At 53.9% G+C, this 20,538-nt stretch overlaps 1 protein-coding gene and 1 pseudogene across 2 annotated transcripts; both read left to right on the top strand.

Moving 5' to 3' along the window:
* The first annotated feature begins 944 nt into the window (after positions 1 to 944).
* Positions 945 to 19,703, top strand: ITGA2B (integrin subunit alpha 2b). Of its 2 annotated transcripts, XM_017876068.1 has the most exons (30): positions 945 to 1,255; positions 4,688 to 4,809; positions 4,898 to 4,995; positions 5,105 to 5,270; positions 5,492 to 5,541; positions 5,617 to 5,662; positions 5,755 to 5,883; positions 6,246 to 6,293; positions 6,476 to 6,519; positions 6,685 to 6,738; positions 6,877 to 6,929; positions 7,125 to 7,336; positions 9,909 to 10,091; positions 10,330 to 10,375; positions 10,484 to 10,588; positions 10,673 to 10,728; positions 10,821 to 10,972; positions 11,160 to 11,285; positions 12,259 to 12,326; positions 12,460 to 12,607; positions 13,173 to 13,265; positions 13,880 to 13,959; positions 14,596 to 14,676; positions 14,799 to 14,898; positions 14,998 to 15,150; positions 15,267 to 15,392; positions 15,862 to 15,975; positions 16,213 to 16,314; positions 16,818 to 16,934; positions 19,477 to 19,703. In XM_017876068.1, exons 1-30 carry the CDS (start codon positions 1,068 to 1,070, stop codon positions 19,534 to 19,536), a joined length of 3,120 nt encoding a protein of 1,039 aa, XP_017731557.1. In that variant the 5' UTR covers positions 945 to 1,067; the 3' UTR covers positions 19,537 to 19,703. The 2 variants fall into 2 exon arrangements, with proteins under 2 accessions (XP_017731557.1, XP_017731558.1); XM_017876069.1 differs by lacking the exon at positions 9,909 to 10,091.
* Positions 19,704 to 20,271: 568 nt separating this feature from the next.
* LOC108532223 (60S ribosomal protein L7-like 1 pseudogene) overlaps positions 20,272 to 20,538 on the top strand; it is a 5,630-nt pseudogene continuing 5,363 nt past the window's right edge.

Here is a 20,538-nt window from a genome sequence, read left to right as displayed (position 1 = left end):
ATTTGCATCTTACATCCTTAGTGTGTTTCCATCCAGTCTTTCGGCAATACACCTACTACATGTTGGACTCTTGGGTAGTCTCTAGGGCTGTAGCAAGGAGCCTTGCTCCCAAGGGACTCATTTACATAATCCTGTGAACAGACCATGAGTAAACAGTGTGCTCAATACTGTGCCTATGTGTATGAGCCCATGCGGCCAGCCTGAGGAGTCAGGGAAGGCTCCCCTAGGCAAAGACCCCAACCAGAATCAAGTCTTAATGGTTAGACAAGAGCTCCATCACCCAAAAAAGATTGAGGGCCTACCTTCAACTGAACAGCTAATGCATAACCTCAGAACCTGTGAGTCAAAATTCCCTGGAATAACTCCACTTTATCCCCAATATCCTTGCCACCTAGACCAAGGTCCATTCACCACCCTGTCCCCAGCACTGACTGCACTGCTGTGGCCACACTAAAACTTGGCTCAAGACAGACAAGTGAGGAAGCTGCTGCGCCAGTATGGCTGGTTGAGGCCGCCCGAGGTCCTAGGAGGAAGCGGGTAAATGCCGTATCCAAAAAGATACAGCAGCCTCAGGTTTTATCAGGGGGCAGCAGCTTCCTTCTCCTTCCCCAACCTCTGGCTAAGTCACAAAACACCACAGCTGTACAGCCAGATGGGGGAAGGGAGGAGATTAGAACTGTAGGCTAGAGTAGACAGGTATGGACTAGTTCGCAATCACGGTATCCCAAGCAGAAAGTGATGGTGGCTTGGACTAGCATGGTGGTAGTAGAGATGGGGTAAAGATTCAAGAGACATCATTGACAGGCAGAACCAATAGGACTCGGTAATAAACTATTCTCAGGAAAAGGGAGGACTCATGGCTTTCAGCCATGTCAGGAAGTGGCCTCACCCACTTCCTGACAATTCTAGCCACCATGAGTTCATGGGCTATAGCCCTTTGCTCTGCCCATTGCTCAGCAAGTTACTTGGGGTTCCAGTTTGATAAGAAAAGACTTCCTGTGGAGGAATCTGAAGGGAAGAAGGAGGAGCTGGCCCATTCCTGCCTGGGAGGTTGTGGAAGAAGGAAGATGGCCAGAGCTTTGTGTCCACTGCAAGCCCTCTGGCTTCTGGAGTGGGTGCTGCTGCTCTTGGGACCTTGTGCTGCCCCTCCAGCCTGGGCCTTGAATCTGGACCCAGTGCATCTCACCTTCTATGCAGGCCCCAATGGCAGCCACTTTGGGTTTTCACTGGACTTCCACAAGGACAGCCATGGGAGGTGAGCTGTGAGGGAAGTTTGGGTATTGGGAGACAGCAGGACCCCTCCCCATCACTGCTTCTGGGGGCTTCAAGTTTTCCATTTGTTATGGCAGTTGAGCAAGGTGACTTGTGGGGCCTATTCAGGTTGATTTCTTGTCAAGAATGCTGAGGTCTGGGGGACTGGTTCAGGTGAAGGTGTAAGGGCAGGGCACAGGTGTGGTGATGGGCACTGAAACTACAGCAAGAACCAAGGGAAAACAAGAGTTGATGCTTTATTTTTTCCCCAAGGGTCAGTTGTATGAACCACTCCACCCTCAACACCTTGAAATGTGGAGAGGAGGCCGGGTGTGGTGACTCACGCCTGTAATCCCAGCACTTTGGGAGGCCAAGGCGGGTGGATCACCTGAGGTCGAGAGTTCAAGACCAGCCTGACCAACATGGAGAGACCTCGTCTCTACTAAAAAAAGAAAAAAAAAAAGTAGCTGGGCATGGTGGCGCATGCCTGTAATCCCAGTTGCTCGGGAGGCTGAGGCAGGAGAATCGTCTGAACCTGAGAGGCAGAGGTTGTGGTGAGCCGAGATCGCGCCATTGCACTCCAGCCTGGGTGAAACTCTGTCTCAAAAAATAAATGAATAAAAAGAAAGAAAGAAATGCGGAGAGGAGCACATATCCTAAATTGATTTGCAGGGCCGGGCATGGTGGCTCAAGCCTGTAAATCCAGCACTTTGGGAGGCGATGACGGGCGGAATCACGAGGTCGCGAGATCGAGAGCCATCACTGGCTAACACGTGAACCACGTTCTCGTACTAAAAAATACAAAAACTAGCCGTGCGATCGTGGCAAGGCGACTGTATGTCCCCAGCTACTTGGGAGGCCATGAGGCAGGGGATGGCATAACAAAAAACAGGAGGTTGGAGCTGCAGTGAGGCCTGAGATCCGGCACACTGCACTCCAGCTGGCGGCAGAAGAGGGACTCCGTCTCAAAAAAAAAAAAAAAAAATTGTTTGCAGAGCAGAACTAAAGTTGTTTACCCTCCCCAATCTTGCATTTCTATTCCATTTCCCTCATCTCCACCAACATTATAAATTTTTGAAAAGAAGCAATAGGTCATTAATGGTTAGTATTGATCAGGCTTCAGAATCAAGAGGGCCCAAGATTAGAGTCTTGGCTCCTTCTCTTCACAGTGTGTACCCTGAGCTACTTACTGTGAGAGACACAGTGCCCACCAGCTTCAGGGGGTGGTAATGGGTGGCAATGGCACATAGCCTTCAAGTGTCAGCCACTTAGGAGATTTCCTCTGCTGAAGACAGCCAGTTCACTTAAAGTCCCCTCCCAAGGTGGCCCACATCCAGTGACTGAACAATGAGAAGTGGGCGAGTGGGGAGAGTGGAGGCGGGGGGTGGGGAGGCATTTGATAAGGGTCCAGCCCTCTTTCCCTCTTTCATCAACTCTGACAATTCTTTTCTTTTCTTTTCTTTCTTTTTTTTTTTTGAGATGGGGTTTGGCTCTTGTTGCCCAGGCTGGAGTACGATGGTGCAATCTCCGGCTCACCACAACCTCCACCTTCCGGGTTCAAGCGATTCTCCTGCCTCAGCCTCCCAAGTAGCTGGGATTACAGGCATGTGCCACCACATCTAGTTAATTTTGTATTTTTAGTAGAGATGGGGTTTCTGTCAGGGTAGTCTCAAACTCCCAACCTCAGGTGATCCGCCTGCCTTGGCCTCCCAAAGTGCTGGGATTACAGGCATGAGCCACCACGCCGGGCCTTTTTTTTCTTGTTTTCTTTTGAGACAGAATTTTGCTCTTGTTGCCCAGGCTGGAGTGCAGTGGCACCATCTCAGCTCACTGCAACCTCCGCCTCCCGGGTTCAAACGATTTTCCTGTCTCAGCCTCCCGAGTAGCTGGGATTACAGGTGCATGCCACCACACCTGGCTAATTTTTGTATTTTTAGTAGAGACGGGGTTTCACTATGTTGGCCAGGCTGGTCTCGAACTCCTGACCTCAGGTGATTCGCCCACCTCAGCCTCCCAAAGTGCTGGGATTACAGGTGTGAGCCACCGTGCCCGGCCAACTCTGACAATTTTGAAGGGTCATTCTAGCTCCAGAGCTTGTGGGTGTTGGCAAATGCTGTCATTGGGCCTGAATCAGTTCAACTCCTTCCTGTGCCCACTCCTGCTTATCTCCCCTCCTATAAGTAGTGATCCCATTGGCACTATTAAACATTCTGCGGCTAAAAAAAAATTATAGACCAGACACAGAGGCTCACACCTGTAATACCTTAGCCTCCCAAAGTGCTGGGATTACAGGTGTAAGCCACCATGACTGGCCTATAAAAAAATGTTTTTTAATTAGCTAGGCATGGTGTTGCACACCCACAGTCCCAGCTACTCGGGTGGCTGAGGGGAGAGGATTACTTGAGCCCTGAAGATCAAGGCTACAGTGAGCTGTGATCGTGCTACTGCACTCCAGCTGGACAACAGAATGAGACCCGGTCTCAAAACAAAACAAAATTATTTTTTAAAATTATAGCATTGTTTCAAGAGCATTTGTTATGTATTTGGCTGGGACCCTGCTAACCGTTACTCGTATTTATTACATTTACTCCTGACAGTTTTGATTGGTTGTGAAAAAGTCATTGGTTGTGAAATTGGTATTCCTATTTCACAAATGGCAGAATTGTGATTTAAACCTAGATCTGCTAGGGCCCTCATCTCTATCAGCACACACACTCCAGCCCCACTTCAGAGGTACCTTCTACCTTTCCTCATTAAAACCAGCTCTCAAGAGGGGATCTGGGCCGGGCGCGGTGGCTCACGCCTGTAATCCCAGCACTTTCGGGGGCTAAGGCGGGCAGATCACGAGGTCAGAAGATTGAGACCATCCTGGCTAACATGGTGAAACCCCGTCTCTACTAAAAACACAAAAAACTAGCCGGGTGTGGTGGCGGGCGCCTGTAGTCCCAGCTACTCGGGAGGCTGAGGCAGGAGAATGGCATGAACCCGGGAGGCGGAGCTTGCAGTGAGCCACTGCACTCCAGCCTGGGCGACAGAGCGAGACTCCGTCTCAAAAAAAAAAGCGGGGAGGGATCTGGTAACAGTCTAGACAGGCGTTCTAGGGAGCATGTGAACCTCTGGTTCTTGTTGTGGGTGGAAGGATGGAGATGTTGCACAGAGTTTAGGTCTTTTTCAGCAAAGATCTCAAACCCCTTATAGTCCCAGCTTTACTCTCAACTCACTGGGTTACTTTATGCACGTGATTGCCCTCGCTGAGAGTCGGTTTCACTGTCCATAAGATGAAGAAGTACACCTCGGTGGTCTGTGAGGTGTCATTGAGGAAAGATGGTCCGGTGCCCCCACGCCACATCGCCTTCCGGGCAGGGCTCCCAGCGCCGTCGCCAGGGTCTGGGATACGCTGGAATCTGCGCAGCGCTCACCCAGCTTTCCTATGCAGAGTGGCCATCGTGGTGGGCGCCCCACGGACCCTGGGTCCCAGCCAGGAGGAGACGGGCGGCGTGTTCCTGTGCCCCTGGAGAGCCGAGGGCGGCCAGTGCCCCTCGCTACTCTTTGACCTCCGTGAGTCCCAGGCAAGGAGAACAAGGGTGGGGCCAGAGGGACGTGGACTGCCGGGCTTCAGCGCTCCACCCCTTCTTCTGCCTTCCAGGTGATGAGACCCGAAATGTAGGCTCCCAAACTTTACAAACCTTCAAGGCCCGCCAAGGACTAGGGGCGTCGGTCGTCAGCTGGAGCGACGTCATTGTGGTGGGCCCCGCGGTACAGGGCACCGGGAACAGTCGGGGGCAGGGACACGCGGGGCCGGCAGGAGCCCAAGTCTCGCGCCCTTCCCCACTCTCCTGTGGCCTTTCTCCAGGCCTGCGCCCCCTGGCAGCACTGGAACGTCCTAGAAAAGACCGAGGAGTCTGAGAAGACGCCCGTAGGCAGCTGCTTTTTGGCTCAGCCAGAGAGCGGCCGCCGCGCCGAGTACTCCCCCTGTCGCGGGAACACCCTGAGCCGCATTTACGTGGAAAATAATTTTAGTAAGCGCCCTCGAAGACCTGGCCCCGCCCACTCGCGACGGCTTAGCCCCGCCCCCACCGGATCCCGCCCCCAGCGCCGCAGCCGTTGCTTTGGATCCGGCCTAGCCCCAGGGCACAGCCGACTCCAGGCCCCGCCCCTGTAGGATCCCACCAGCCCTCCTCCGGGCTCGCGCGCGCCTCCCTCCAGCCCTGCGCTGACCCCTCCTCCTTGTCTCCCGCAGGCTGGGACAAGCGTTACTGTGAAGCGGGCTTCAGCTCCGTGGTCACTCAGGCAAGCAGGGAGCAAAAGCGGACGGGGGAGGCTCCCAAACAGGGCCCCCTCTCACCCTCAGGGATTCCCTTCCAGGCGGGGGAGCTGGTGCTTGGGGCTCCTGGAGGCTATTATTTCTTAGGTACGTGCCCATCTCTATACCTCCCTCCCTTCTTGCGGCCCGGGGAGACCGCTGGGGTTTGGGCCCCACGCCCGCTGTCCCTTCCGCCCTAGGTCTACTGGCCCAGGCTCCAATTGCGGATATTTTCTCGAGTTACCGCCCAGGCATCCTTTTGTGGCACGTGTCCTCCCAGAGCCTCTCCTTCGACTCCAGCAACCCAGAGTATTTCGACGGCTACTGGGGTAACACCTCCCTTCCAGACTTCCAACACCCCAAGGGTCACCGCTCACCGCAGACGGTCAGGTCCTGCCCCTGCGGGAGCCTCCATGCCCACCCCTGCCGGCCGGCCCACCGCCTAAGTCGCTCCCGCCCTCAGCTCCTGCGGCTTCCCCGCAGACCGCCCACCTCCCATGCGCCCACCGCTCCCTTCCATCGCGTACTCGTAGTGCAGTCTGGGGCAGGGCTTGGCCCCTCGAAGGCCTCCGTTTTTCCATCTGCACAAGGCAGAGCTGGGGCTGAGTGGCCTTAATCTCCTCCTTCCTTGCCCTCCGTCCCCTCCCTGCTTCCTTCCCTGGGAAAGACTAATTTGCGCCCGTGTCCTCAGGGTACTCGGTGGCTGTGGGCGAGTTCGACGGGGATCTCAACACTACAGGCAAGAAATCCACTTAGGGCGGGAGTTGGGGAGCCCAGCCCGGGGAGGAGCGCCTTCCTGAAATCTTCCCTGTGTAGGGAAATCTTCCTGCACATAAATCTTCCCTGGGTGCAGAACGGGGAGCGGGCAGTGGGTAGGGTCTAAGGCTCTCATTCCCTGAGCCTGGCTCTCCCTGTCGTCAGAGTATGTCGTCGGTGCCCCCACTTGGAGCTGGACGCTGGGAGCGGTAAGTGCCCCCACCAACTGGGCATCCCGAAGCCCCTTATCCCAGTCCTCAGGCTGACAACCCCTGAGCGCCCCCCACCCCCGCCACCAAACAGCCCTTTCTCACCTGGAGTGGGAGGCTGCTTTGGGTAAAAGAGTGATGCTCTCGCCTTCGCTGTCCATGCAGGTGGAAATTTTGGGCTCCTACTACCAGAGGCTGCACCGGCTACACGGAGAGCAGGTGGGGGCCAGGTCCCAGTGGGAGTGGCTGGGTGGAGGGGTAACTGAGACTTCAGAATATTTTACGGGAGGTGAGGGCCCATTTCTTAGAGAGGATGCTGGTCCAGCGACCTGAATGATGGTGCTCCTCATCTTGCAGATGGCTTCGTATTTTGGGCATTCAGTGGCTGTCACTGACGTCAACGGGGATGGGTGAGGAGGGACATGGCCCACCCCTACCCAGTTGGGTCCCAAATTACCAGAGCTGCCCTCTGTCTCTATTTCCTAGCCCCTCCTCTCACGTTACGTGTTCACCGGAGGAATAGGAGAGCAAGGGTGGGGGAAATTTGGCCCTAGCCCCGACATCCCCCTTGTCCAGTCCCATATAACCACTCATCTGGCCCACAGGAGGCATGACCTGCTGGTGGGCGCTCCACTGTATATGGAAAGCCGGGCAGACCGAAAACTGGCCGAAGTGGGGCGTGTGTATTTGTTCCTGCAGCCGCGAGGCCCCCACACGCTGGGTGCCCCCAGCCTCCTGCTGACTGGCACACAGCTCTATGGGCGATTCGGCTCTGCCATCGCACCCCTGGGCGACCTCGACCAGGATGGCTACAATGGTGAGGGAAGAGAGGAGCCCTACTAGGTGCAGAGGGGTTAACAGACACACAAAAAGCATGGAGTTGGCCTGAGGGCAGCCAGAACCAGGATGGGTTTTAAGCATATAAGTATGTAGCTTAGACACCTGGGGTGCTAAGTGGAGAGCAGATGGGAGAGTTGAAGGAGACTAATTAGGATGTGTTTGCCTTAATCCAGGCAAGAGACAATGACCACCTGGATGTGGATTTTGGCGGTGCAGTTAGAGATGGGAGTGACTTCACAGATATTTAGGACTTGGATTATTAGGACTTGGTGGGAGACTGGATGTGGGGCCAGGGGAGAGGTTGGAGTTGGGTGCCTGTGATGCCCTCCACTGCCTGGAACTCAGGCCGTGCAGCAGGTGCTGGGGAGAGGTGGGAGATCAGCAGTTCAGCTCTGGACCTGTTGAGCTTGAAGGGCTTGGGTGCTTTAGGCGGAAATATCTAAAGAACAGTGGGAGTGGCTTTCCCCGCTTCCACAAGATCGATCTGAATGGGAGACAGGGGTTTGGGGAAAGTGGATGAGGTCCTGGAACCTGTGAAATTAGAAGAGGCCCAGGATAGAGCCCTGGGGAGCAAAAGCATTTAGGTGACTCATACAGGAGGTGAGTCTGAGAAGGAGACAGAGAAGTGTCCAGAGAGGGAGGAGGGAACCTGGGGGTCTGATGGCCAGGGACTCAAGGAAGAGCATGTGTTAGAAAGCATGTGCAGGAGGAAGTGCGTGCTGCAGCTCCTGCTGCTGCTGCAAGGTACAATTCGATGGGGCTGGAGAAATATCCATGGGCTTTAGCAAGAAGAGGGTGCCGGGCACAGTGGCTCATGCCTGTAATCCCAGCTACTTGGGAAATTGAGGCAGGAGAATCTCTGGAACCCAGGAAGTGGAGGTTGCACTGAGCTGAGATCGCGCCACTACTGCACTCCAGCATGGGCGACAGAGCAAGACTCCATGTCAGAGAAAGAAAGAAAGAGAGAGAGAGAGAGAGAGAGAGAAAGAGAGAGAGAGAGAGAGAGAGAGACGGAAGGAAGGAAGGAAGGAAGGAAGGAAGGAAGGAAGGAAGGAAAGGAAGGAAAGGAAGGAAAGGAAGGAAAGGAAGGAAGGAAGGAAGGAAGAGAGAAAGAGAGAGAGAGAGAGAAGAAAGAGAAAAAGGGGGGAGGAGGTTATTGGTGACAGTGACATAAATTGATTCAGGTCAAGGTAGGGTCAAAAGCCAGAATGCAATTGGGTAAGGTATGAATGGAGGTGAAAAATTGGAGGCAGCTAATGTAAACAGCTCTTTCAACAGGTTTGTGGTAAAAAGGAATTTGAGGAATAGAAAGAAAAAAAAAAGGACATGTTTGACTATGAGAGGAAAAAGAGAAAAGGTGATTATGGAAAAGAGATGAGGGTCAAGGCAAGATTATTTCAATGTGGAAGAACATGGAGTAGGTTGAAAATGATGTTGTGGGGAAATGGGGGGATGAGCCAGCAGAGAGTCCCTGTGATGCCTCAGGGGGTGGGAGGGTGACTGGCCCAGTGTCAGGGTAAAGGAGGGAAACCTCTTCCAGGGTCAAATGGGAAAGCGGGAAGAAAGTCAGTATGGGATTATAGCATAACAGTGGGCTGCTTCTCTTCCTGAAGTAAGAGATTATGTCACCTGCTGAAGGAAGTGGCGGGGCTGGGAGCTTGATGGAATGGAGAGGTTAGAAATAGATGCTAGATGGCCAGGCACAGTGGCTCACACCCGGAATCCCAGCCCTTTGGGAGGCCGAGGCAGGAGGATCACTTGAGCCTAAGAGTTTGAGACCAGCCTGGGCAACACAGGGATATCTCATCTCTATAAAAATTTTTTAAAATTAGCTGGGCATGGTGGCTGTAGTCTCAACTGCTTGGGAAGCTGAGGTGGGAGGACTGCTTCAGCCCAGAAGGTTAAGACTGCAGTGAGCCATAGTCGCACCACTGCACTCCAGCCTGAATGACAGAGCAAGACTCGGTCTTAAAAATAAAAAAAAATGTAAAAAGTGGCTCACACCTGTAATCCCAGCACTTTGGGAGCCCAAGGTAAGCAGATCACTTGAGGTCAGGAGTTCGAGACCAGCCTGGCCAGTGTGGTGAAACTCCGTCTCTACTAAAAATACAAAAATTAGCCGAGCATGGTGGTAGGCGTCTGTAATCCCAGCTACTAGAGAGGCTGAGGCACAAGAATCATTTTAACGGGGGAGGCACAGGTTGCAGTGAGCCGAGATCGCACCACTGCACTCCAGCCTGACAACAGAGCAAGACTCCATCTCATATAATAATAATAAATTTAGAAAAAGGAATAATGATGCTTAATTTTCAGGATATATTTTCCTCAATAGACAGAGTTGTCACTGTTTTTTATAACAATCCTACTTGGCAGGTCCCTCTCCCACCTGATTGTCAACTCCTGGAGGGTAGGGCAGTGCCTCCTTCACCCACACTTTGTACCCCTTTCCTGGTCTCCTGGGATGTGCCCAGAGAAGCTCAGGAAAGCTTTACAGTCATCTAGGGAGGCTGAATAACAATCGGCCACTCCCTTTCTGTTACTCCTTCCAGACATTGCAGTGGCTGCCCCCTACGGGGGTCCCAGTGGCCGGGGCCAAGTGCTGGTGTTCCTGGGTCAGAGTGAGGGGCTGAGTTCACGTCCCTCCCAGGTCCTGGAAAGCCCCTTCCCCACAGGCTCTGCCTTTGGCTTCTCCCTTCGAGGTGCCGTAGACATCGATGACAACGGATACCCAGGTGCCCTGGACTGCCTCCAGTTAGAAATGCCCAAGAAAGGCCCTTGGACATTTGCTGGAAGTGCCGAGAGACATGGCCAGGGACTCATGGCTGGCCTGGTGTCCCACTGTGGACTGCCAGAGGGGCTGGGTGAAACCTCCAGTGGGGGAGGTGGTGTGGGGAAACCCCTGGGAAGATGAGATGAGGATCGCACGCCCTCTCTAATGGCCAATTCTGACCCCTTCCTCCATGTCTGTAGACCTGATTGTGGGAGCTTACGGGGCCAACCAGGTGGCTGTGTACAGGTGAGCGCTGGCTCCAGGGGCAGGATGGGGAAGGTCCCATGCCATCAGAGGAGGCCAGGCCAGGAGGAGCCACAGTGGCGAGCCTACCCCATCACCCCATCCCATCAGAGCTCAGCCAGTGGTGAAGGCCTCTGTCCAGCTACTGGTACAAGATTCACTGAATCCTGCTGTGAAGAGCTGTGTCCTACCCCAGACCAAGACACCCGTGAGCTGGTGAGGAGGCAGAGGGCATGAGCCTTGAAGGATCTGGGACCTCAGAAAGGCCCCAACCCCTGAGCCCCACTTATGTCTTTGCAGCTTCAAAATCCAGATGTGTGTTGGAGCCACTGGGCACAACATTCCTCAGAAGCTGTGTGAGTGGCATGAAGGGGATAGGAGGGAGGTGGGCTTGGACTCCCCCGGAGGCTGGCCAGGGAGGTCCTGACTCTTCTGCTTGCCCTGCCAGCCCTAAATGCCGAGCTGCAGTTGGACCGGCAGAAGCCCCGCCAGGGCCGGCGGGTGCTGCTGCTGGGCTCTCAACAGGCAGGCACCACCCTGAACCTGGATCTGGGCGGAAAGCACAGCCCCATCTGCCACACCACCATGGCCTTCCTTCGAGTACGCCCAGGCAGGGGATTGGCAGGGCTGGGCGAGTAGAACACACCCACTGCGCTTGTTCTTCCAGCCCTGGGGCACTGAGCTGGGTGCTGTGAGTCCGGGGGTAGTCAGGACACAGTGCCGACTGGCCAGGAGAAGGTGGGATGTGTATGGTAGCAAGATGGCCTAACTTTTGCCCCCATCCTAGGATGAGGCCGAATTCCGGGACAAGCTGAGCCCCATTGTGCTCAGCCTCAATGTGTCCCTGCCGCCCACGGAGGCTGGAATGGCCCCTGCTGTCGTGCTGCATGGAGACACCCATGTGCAGGAGCAGGTAGGGACAGGTGGGGACAGGCAAGGGAGGTGCAGGACCCCTGACAACAAGTCAAGATTAGAGTTAGTGCCAAGATGCAATGTGAACCCCAAAACCTTGATGTAATTCCAAACCCTAATGAAAACCTCAAATCCGGCCAGTTGTGGTGGCTCACACATGTAATCCCAGCACTTTGGGAGACCGAGGTGGGCAGATTGCCTGAGGTCAGGAGTTGGAGACCAACCTGGCCAACATGGTGAAACCCCATCTCTACTAAAAATACAAAAAAATTAGCTAGGCATGATGATGCACACCTGTAATTCCAGCTACTTGGGAGGCTGAGGCAGGAGAATCACTTGAATCCGGGAGGCAGAGGTTGCAGTGATTGTGCCACAGCACTCCAGCCTGGGTGACAGAGCGAGACTCTGTCTCAAAAAAAAAAAAAAGGCCGGGAGCAGTGGCTCATGTCTGTAATGCCAGCAGTTTGGGAGGCCGAGGTGGGCGGATCACGAGGTCAGGAGATCAAGACCATCCTGGCTAACACGGTGAAACCCCATCTCTACTAAAAATACACAGAAAAAAAATTAGCCGGGTGTGGGCTAATTTTTTAGCCCGTAGTCCCAGCTACTCGGGAGGCTGAAGCAGGAGAATGACGTGAACCAGGGAGGCGGAGCTTGCAGTGAACCAAGATTGTGCCACTGCACTCCAGCCTGGGTGACAGAGCAAGACTCTGTCTCCAAAAAAAATAAAATAAAATAATCACCTAACAATCCCAGTATCCTCTAAGCTCTAATGTAAATTGATAAACCCTGACATTGTCTCAAACCTCCAAATAAACCCCAGAACCCCATCTCCAAACTCCTTTTCATCCTCAGATCTTCTTACTCCCTAAGCCCCTATGTGAACCCAAAGCCCACTGTTTTCCTAACCCTGATGTAATCCCCAAACCTCACACGTCCCCAGCTTACCCACACACCCCAATGTGTCCCCCTAGACACGAATCGTCCTGGACTGCGGGGAAGATGACGTGTGTGTGCCCCAGCTTCAGCTCACTGCCAGCGTGTGAGGAGGCCTCCCACTCCGCCCGATCCTGGCTCTTTCTGCCCGTCATACCTGCTCCCCACCTGAGTCCCCTCTCTTCCCACATCCTGGGCCCAGACCCAGGCTATCTGGCTTCACTCCTCTTTCCCCACAGGACAGGCTCCCCGCTCCTAGTTGGGGCAGATAATGTCCTGAAGCTGCAGATGGACACAGCCAACGAGGGCGAGGGGGCCTATGAAGCAGAGCTGGCCGTGCATCTGCCCCAGGGGGCCCACTACATGCGGGCCCTAAGCAACGTCGAGGTATGGCCCCCACCCTGGGAACAGTACCCAGGATCTGGGAGGTGCTAGAGCCTTGGCTCTCTCATCTCCCTCCCTGAGAGTCTCTCTTCTCTTCTGCTTTGCTGTCAAAGATGTAATTTTTAATTTTTTATTTGAAAGAGGAATACTTGCTAATGGCACAGAATTCCAGAACTCTATTACAAAAACCAGAAAAACAAAAAAGGCTTAGGAACCAAATGTTAACAGGAACCTCTGTTAACATTTGGAGGATTTCCTTCCAGTCTTTTTTTCAATATTGACTGGCACTCACATAAGTATATATTTATTTTTATGTTGTTAATGTAGTTTATAATAATGGGGTCATACTCTAATGTTTTGTGTTTTCTATTTCCAAAATGAAAATGCATAAAAAGTAATAGTGCTACAGCAATACACACACTAGCATGTGACAGTCCCTTGAGATCCCACCCCAAGAAACCCACCTCCCTACCTTGGCACACAAATCTTTCCAGACTTTCCAAGGGAGCTTAAATATATATATGATGCTGATGCCTGTAATTTCTTTATTGAAACTGCTTTCCTGAAGGGCTTTGAGAGACTCATCTGTAACCAGAAGAAGGAGAATGAGACCAGGGTGGTGCTGTGTGAGCTGGGCAATCCCATGAAGAAGAACACCCAGGTGAGGCTGCTGGGTCGTGGTGCTGGGTCTCCACCAGTGGCTCATGAACAACCAGATTTTAGGGGTGAGGTTTTTAGAACTGCATAGTTCTGGGCCAGAATCTTGGACCTCACACTCCCTCGCCCCATGTCCTTGGGTGAGTGACTTTCCCTCTCTGAGCCCCTTTACCCAGTGGGCTTCCAGGTAAAATAGAAATAATAATGGTAGCCTGGCATGGTGGCTCACGCCTGTAATCCCAGCACACTGGGAGGCCGAGATGGGTGGATCACGAGGTTGGGAGTTCAAGACCAGCCAGGACAACACAGCGAAACCCCATCTCTATTAAAAATACAAAAATTACCCGGGCATGGTGGCACACGCCTATAGTCCCAGCTACTCAGGAGGCTGAGGCAGGAAAATCACTTGAACCTGAGAGGTGGAGGTTGCAGTGAGCCGAGATCATGCCACTGCACTCCAGCCTGGGTGACAGAGTGAGACTCCATCTCAGAAAAAAAAAAGAAAGAAAGAAAAGAAAGAATAATGGTGATCTTGAAGGGTGAAGACTGGAAGCCACATTCAGGGCAGGGCTGTCCGAAGTGGAGCATTTGGGCAGTGACCTTTTTGTGATCTCCCAGATAGGAATCGCGATGTTGGTGAGCGTGGGGAATCTGGAAGAGGCTGGGGAGTCTGTGTCCTTCCAGCTGCAGATCCGGAGGTACTGACCCAGCAAGCGTGCCTACCCACCACGCTTCCCCTGTCTGACCCCCGTGCAGAGCCCCTCAGCTCCCTTCCATACAAAAGGGTCTTTTGAGGCCAGGCGCGGTGGTTCACACCTGTAATCCCAGCACTTTGCAAGGCCAAGGCAGGCGGATCATGAGGTCAGGAGTTGGAGACCAGCCTGGCCAACATGGTGAAACCCCATCTCTACTAAAAATATAAAAATTAGCTGGGCGTGGTGGTGTGCACCTACAATCCTAGCTACTCAGGAGGCTGAGGCAGGAGAATAGCTGGAACTGAACCTGGGAGGTGGAGGTTGCAGTGAGCTGAGATTGGGCCCCTGCACTCCAGCCTTCCAGCCTGGGTGACAGAGCGAGACTCCATCTAAAAAAAAAAAAAAAAAAAAAAAAAAAAAAAAAAAGGTCTTTGAAGAAGCCTAGTTCCCTTTCTTCCTCAGAGACTTATGTCTGAGTCTTGGAGCCGTAGAGGAAGTTCTTTCCCAGGCCTAACTTCAGTGTGGCATGCTGTTTGTATAATTAGCTTTCTCTGAACTCTCTAAAATTCTGGCCTCACCCTCAGAGAGTCACTGGGCTGGTGTCCCTGGCCCTGTTTCTCCTCATTCCCTCCCCTCTAGCAAGAACAGCCAGAATCCAAACAGCAAGATTGTGCTGCTGGATGTGCCAGTCCGGGCAGAGGCCCAAGTGGAGCTGCGAGGGTGAGACGCCAGGGGTGGAGAATGGAGGTGGTATTCAGGGCTCTCAACTCCAGGGGGCGCTGGGGAACCCCACAGGCCAGTCAGGGCATCACCCTGTCTCTGGGGGTCTTGGGCACTTGCAGGAACTCCTTTCCAGCCTCCCTGGTGGTGGCTGCAGAAGAAGGTGACAGGGAGCAGAACAGCTTGGACAGCCGGGGACCCAAAGTGGAGCACACCTATGAGGTAGGGAGGAGCCTCGCGTCCCGGGCTGGGGTGAGTGGGTCCTCAGAACCACGGGTGAGGGGCTGAGCTCCCCACACCCTGCCACCACCACCCCTCCAGCTCCACAACAATGGCCCTGGGACTGTGAATGGCCTTCACCTCAGCATCCACCTCCCGGGGCAGTCCCAGCACTCCGACCTGCTCTATATCGTGGATATACAGCCCCAGGGGGGCCTTCAGTGCTTCCCACAGCCTCCTGTCAACCCCCGCAAGGTGAGAGCTGGGTGGAAGAAAGAGCTGTGAAGGGGGCCCCAGACCAACCACCGGGGCACCTCTGTGGGCTGGGGCTCGGCGGAGACCTGGGCCTGACCACTCCTTTGCCCCACCAGGTGGACTGGGGGCTGCCCACCCCCAGCCCCTCCCCCATTCACCCGGCCCATCACAAGCGGGATCGCAGACAGATCTTCCTGCCAGAGCCCGAGCAGCCCTCGAGGCTTCAGGATCCAGTTCTCGTAGTGAGCAGGCTCTCTGGTCTCCAGTGGGGCCTCCCCGGGGCCCAAGGGGCAGAGGGGATGGGAGCAGGGAGAGGGGTCCGGGTGTGCTGTGGGCCTCTGTGGGCCACTCTTGGTCCCAGGGAGCACTTCAACATGGAGGAGCACGCTGGCTTGTGTCTGGGGTGAGCCGAAAGACACCTGCACTTTTTTAAAGCTTCCCAGTACGTTAAGGAACATAAAATAATGCCAAAGCAAGGTTGTCATAGCTCTGGGCATTGCGCGCTGGGGGATGACCCTCCCTGCATCTCTGGGACCATGTGAGCAAGCCAGTGGAGACAGCATCCGAAGCTCGGATCCAAGGCCCTTCCTGATGGGAAGGCCACCGCTCCCTGAACCCCGGCCCCTCTGCATTGGGTCCTGGGGTAAGGGGGTGGGGGGTGATGGGGTGATGGGCCAGGACGGGCTGGGGACTGACGACGCCTCCCCTCAGAGCTGCGACTCGGCGCCCTGTACTGTGGTGCAGTGTGACCTGCAGGAGATGGCGCGCGGGCAGCGGGCCATGGTCACGGTGCTGGCTTTCCTGTGGCTGCCCAGTCTCCACCAGGTGGGGCAGGCCGTAGAGTGGCAGGGCCAGGCCTTCTAGGCGGGGACCACTTTGCTCTGGGAGGGGCGGGGTTTGGTGTGGGAAGGCAGGAAGAGAGGGAAGGCAAGGTTTACTTTGGGGGATTGCAGTAGGATTAGGCCAGAGGCAGGGCTTCCCCGCCGGGTGTGTGGGACCTGGACTCCTGCAACCAATAGGCCTCGTGTGGGTGTTTACGGCTTTCAACCCCAACCTGTCCAGAGGCCACTGGATCAGTTTGTGCTGCAGTCACAGGCGTGGTTCAACGTGTCCTCCCTCCCCTACGCTGTGCCCCCGCTCAGCCTGCCACGAGGGGAAGCTCAGGTGAGTGTGGGGGGGTGGAGCAGAGACCAGTCCTGCAGGACCCATTGTCCCCAGTCAGTGACCAGTCAGGAAGGTCTGAGGGGTGGTATGGGTGGGTGGCATGGCTGGAGGTCACCAGCCTGAGGTTTGAGTCTTTATGAAAGGCAGGTGTCTGCTGGGTGTGGTGGCTTATGCCTGTAATCCCAGCACTTTGGGAAGCTGAGGCAGGTGGATCATTGAAGTCAAGAGATCGAGACCATCCTGGCCAACATGGTGAAACCCTGTCTCTACTAAAAATACAAAAATTAGCTGGGCATGGTGGCACGCGCCTGTAGTCTCAGCTACTCGGGAAGCTGAGGCAGGAGAATCTCTTGAACCCAGGAGGTGGAGGTTGCAGTGAGTGGAGATCACGCCACTGCACTCTAGCCTGGTGACAGAGCGAGACTCCATCTCAAAAAAAAAAAAAAGAAAGAAAGAAAGGCAGGTGTCAAGGTGACTGAGAAGACACGTGGGTTTGCCCCCAGGTGCGGACACAGCTGCTTCGGGCCTTGGAGGAGAGGGCCATTCCAATCTGGTGGGTGCTGGTGGGTGTGCTGGGCGGCCTGCTGCTGCTCACCATCCTGGTCCTGGCCATGTGGAAGGTGAGGTGTGAAGGATGGTGGAATCTCCAGTGGGGCACAGGCTTGGCCCCGCCTTGCCTCACAGGGAGTCAAGGAGAGATGGTGGCCCACCCAAGTGGGTAATCCAGGGACCAGGGATCTATGTCTCCATTATTAGAATGTCATTCTCGGCCCAGTGGGGTGGCTCACACCTGTAATACCAGCACTTTGGGAGGCCAAGGCGGGTAGATCACCTGAGGTTAAGAGTTCGAGACCAGCCTGGCCAATATGGTGAAACCCCCGTCTCTACTAAAAATACCAAAATCATCCTGGCTAACCCGGTGAAACCCCATCTCTACTAAAAAATACAAAAAAACTAGCCGGGTGAGGTAGCGGGCGCCTGTAGTCCCAGCTACTGGGGAGGCTGAGGCAGGAGAATGGCATTAACCCAGGAGGCGGAGCTTGCAGTGAGCCAAGATCTGGCCACTGTACTCCAGCCCGGGCGACAGAGCGAGACTCCGTCTAAAAAAAAAAAAAAAAAAAAAAATTAGCCAGGCGTGGTGACACATGCCTGTAATCTCAGCTACTCGGGAGGCTAAGGCAGTAGAGGTGGAGGTTGCGGTAAGCCAAGATCACGCCACTGCACTTCAGCTTGGGCAACAGAGTGAGCCTCCATCTCGAAAGAAAGAAAGAAAAAAGAAAGAAAGAAAGAAAGAAAGAAAGAAAGAAAGAAGGAAGGAAGGAAGGAAGGAAGGAAGGAAGGAAGGAAATAGAATGTCTTTCTCTAGTAGAGCAAAAAAGGTAAAACAAACACACAAACACAAAAAATGTCATTCTCTTGGGAACACTTCCAGGTACATACTATTGGAAAGGATAGCGCCTGGAATTCTGGGGCCTTTAGACACCCCTGCCACCAGAAAGAATCACAGGATATAGAGGGTATACAGGGTGTAAGTTCTGCCTTCAGGAGTTCCTGGCTGGTCTCGAGGACAAGACGCACTTCCTCCTAGCTCTGCCCTTCTCCTTGAGTGAGGCGAGAGGCCCAAGGACTGGTTTAGACCCTATTCCTTGCTTCCTATGTGGCCCTGGAGGGTCACTCGCTCCTCTGCACCTGGAGAAGCCTCAAGCACACTGAAGGGAAGACATGGTGATTTCAGGGAAACCACACACTAGACCCACAATAATCGAACACATACCATCATATGCTCGAGTCACGTAGACACAAACTTCAGTATGAGAAGAATTCCAGGCTGGGCACGGTGGCTCACTCCTGTAATCCCAGCACTTTAGGAGGCCGAGGCAGGCGAATCACAAGGTCAGGAGTTGGAGACCAGCCTGACCAACATGGTGAAACCCCGTCCCTACTAAAAATACAAAAATTAGCCAGGCATGGTGGCGCGTGCCTATAGTCCCAGCAACTCAGGAGGCTGAGGCAGGAGAATCACTTGAACCAGGGAGGCAGAGGTTGCAGTGAGCCAAGATTGCGCCACTGCACTCCAGCCTGGGCAACAGAGCGAGATTTCGTCTCAAAAATAAAATAAAATAAAATAAAAATTCCAGGTGGGGGCCAGGTGCGGTGGAGCACTTGAGGCCAGGAGTTTGGGACAACATAGTGAGACTCCATCTCTACAAAAAAGTTTTTTTTAAAAAAATTAGTCAGGTGTGGTAGTCCACACCTGTAGTCCCAGCTGCTTGGGAGGCTAAGAGGTGAGAGGATTGCCTGGGCAACAGAGAAAGACCCTGTCTCTAAAAATAAAATAAAAAAGAAAAATTCAGAGGCCAGGCACAGTGGCTTATGCCTGTAATCCCAGCACACTGGGAGGCTGAGGCAGGCAGATCACCTGAGGTCAGGAGTTTGAGACCAGCGTGGCCAACAGGGTGAAACCCCATCTCTACTAAAAATTAGCTGGGCATGGTGGCACACACCTGTAAACCCAGCTACTCGGGAGGCTGAGGCATGAGGCATTTTTTTGAACCCGGGAGGTGGAAGCTGCATTGAGCCGAGATCGAGCCACTACACTACAGCCTGGGTGACAGAGTGAGACTCCATCTAAAAAAAAGAAAAAAAAAAAAAAACTCGGGAGAAAAAACAAAAACCCAACAATTTGTTCCATGCATTATCTGTAAATGTCAAAAGGCATCCATTTGTTTTTTTTGTTTTTTTTTTGAGACGGAGTCTCGCTCTGTCGCCCGGGCTGGAGTGCAGTGGCCGGATCTCCGCTCACTGCAAACTCCGCCTCCCGGGTTCACGCCATTCTCCTGCCTCAGCCTCTCGAGTAGCTGGGACTACAGGCGCCCGCCACCTCGCCCGGCTAGCTTTTGTATTTTTTAGTAGAGACGGGGTTTCACCGTGTTAGCCAGGATGGTCTCGATCTCCTGACCTCGTGATCCGCCTGTCTCGGCCTCCCAAAGTGCTGGGATTACAGGCTTGAGCCACCGCGCCCGGCCAAAGGCATCCATTTGTGAGGGGTTCGTGTTCTGTGCTGGTCCAGGGAGGTGCTCGTAGCTAGCATACTTCCTCACACGTGCTCTGAGGCTGACAGATCATCTCTATACCCTGACCTTGGCCCCCGTGTACCCCCAGGTGGGCTTCTTCAAGCGGAACCGGCCACCCCTGGAAGAAGATGATGAAGAGGGGGAGTGATGGTGCAGCCTACACTGTTCTAGCAGGAGGGTTGGGCGTGCTACCTGCAACACCCCTTCTCCAATGAGTTGCCTCCAAGCTTTGGTTGGGGTCCTCTTGGTGTCATTTCCCTCCCAACAGAGCTGGGTCACCGCCTCCTGCTGCCTAATAAAGAGACTGAGCCCTGATGCCGAGCATGCTGCCTCCTTTTGGGGCCAGAGGAGAGAGGACCGAAGAAATGTTTTGGACAGGGACCTAGGGCTGGTGGAAGTGTGAACAGAGAAGGTCTCTGCCAGGGCAAAGTGTGCAAAACACTGTCTTTGGGGAGTGTCAGGGAGTGCAGAGTTGGGGTGGCAGGTATAAGAAAAGAGGGAGAGCTGGGCGCGGTGGCTCATGCCTGTAATCCCACTAGTTTGGGAGGCTGAGGTGGGCGGATCACCTGAGGTTGAGAGTTCGAGACCAGCCTTACCAACATGGAGAAACCCCATCTCTACTAAAAGTATGAAATAAGCTGGGCCTGGTGGCGCATGCCTGTAATCCCAGCTAGTCGGGAGGCTGAGGCAGGAGAATCGCTTGAATATGGGAGGCAGAGTTTGCAGTGAGCCAAGATTGCGCCATTGCACTCCAGCCTGGGCAACAAGAGTGAAACTCCAGTCTCAAAGGAAAAAAAAAAAGGGAGAAAGGGTGGCAGGGCCTCAAGGAAGACTGGAGTGGGATGAACATGTCTAAGGGCAGGATGGGATGGGAGGGCAGGTGATGGGGTGGGAGCATCAGAGAAGGCAGGCTGTGTCCTTGGTGGGCAGCTTTATTTATTTATTTATTTATTTTACTTTTATTTTTTGAGACAGAATCTCACTCTTGCCCAAGCTGGAGTGCAGTGGCATAATCTTGGCTCACTGCAACCTCCGCCTCAGAGGTTCAAGCAATTCTCCTGCCTCTGCCTCCTGAGTAGCTGGGACTACAGCAGCACACTACCACAGCTGGTTAATTTTCGCTTCTTTTTTTTTTTTTTTTTTTTTTTTT

Source organism: Rhinopithecus bieti, unplaced genomic scaffold (genome assembly GCF_001698545.2).
Source record: "Rhinopithecus bieti isolate Rb0 unplaced genomic scaffold, ASM169854v2 scaffold_10088, whole genome shotgun sequence".
Taxonomy (NCBI): domain Eukaryota; kingdom Metazoa; phylum Chordata; class Mammalia; order Primates; family Cercopithecidae; genus Rhinopithecus; species Rhinopithecus bieti.
This window is presented reverse-complemented; position numbering and strand designations above follow the sequence as displayed.

Bases quoted from the DNA above. Each gene is read 5' to 3' on its own strand.
- ITGA2B (XM_017876068.1), top strand. From the start codon at position 1,068: ATGGCCAGAGCTTTGTGTCCACTGCAAGCCCTCTGGCTTCTGGAGTGG. The intron at 6,520-6,684 runs GTAAGTGCCCCC...CTGTCCATGCAG, and splicing joins GGAGCTGGACGCTGGGAGCG to GTGGAAATTTTGGGCTCCTA. The intron at 10,973-11,159 runs GTACGCCCAGGC...CCCCCATCCTAG, and splicing joins CCACCATGGCCTTCCTTCGA to GATGAGGCCGAATTCCGGGA.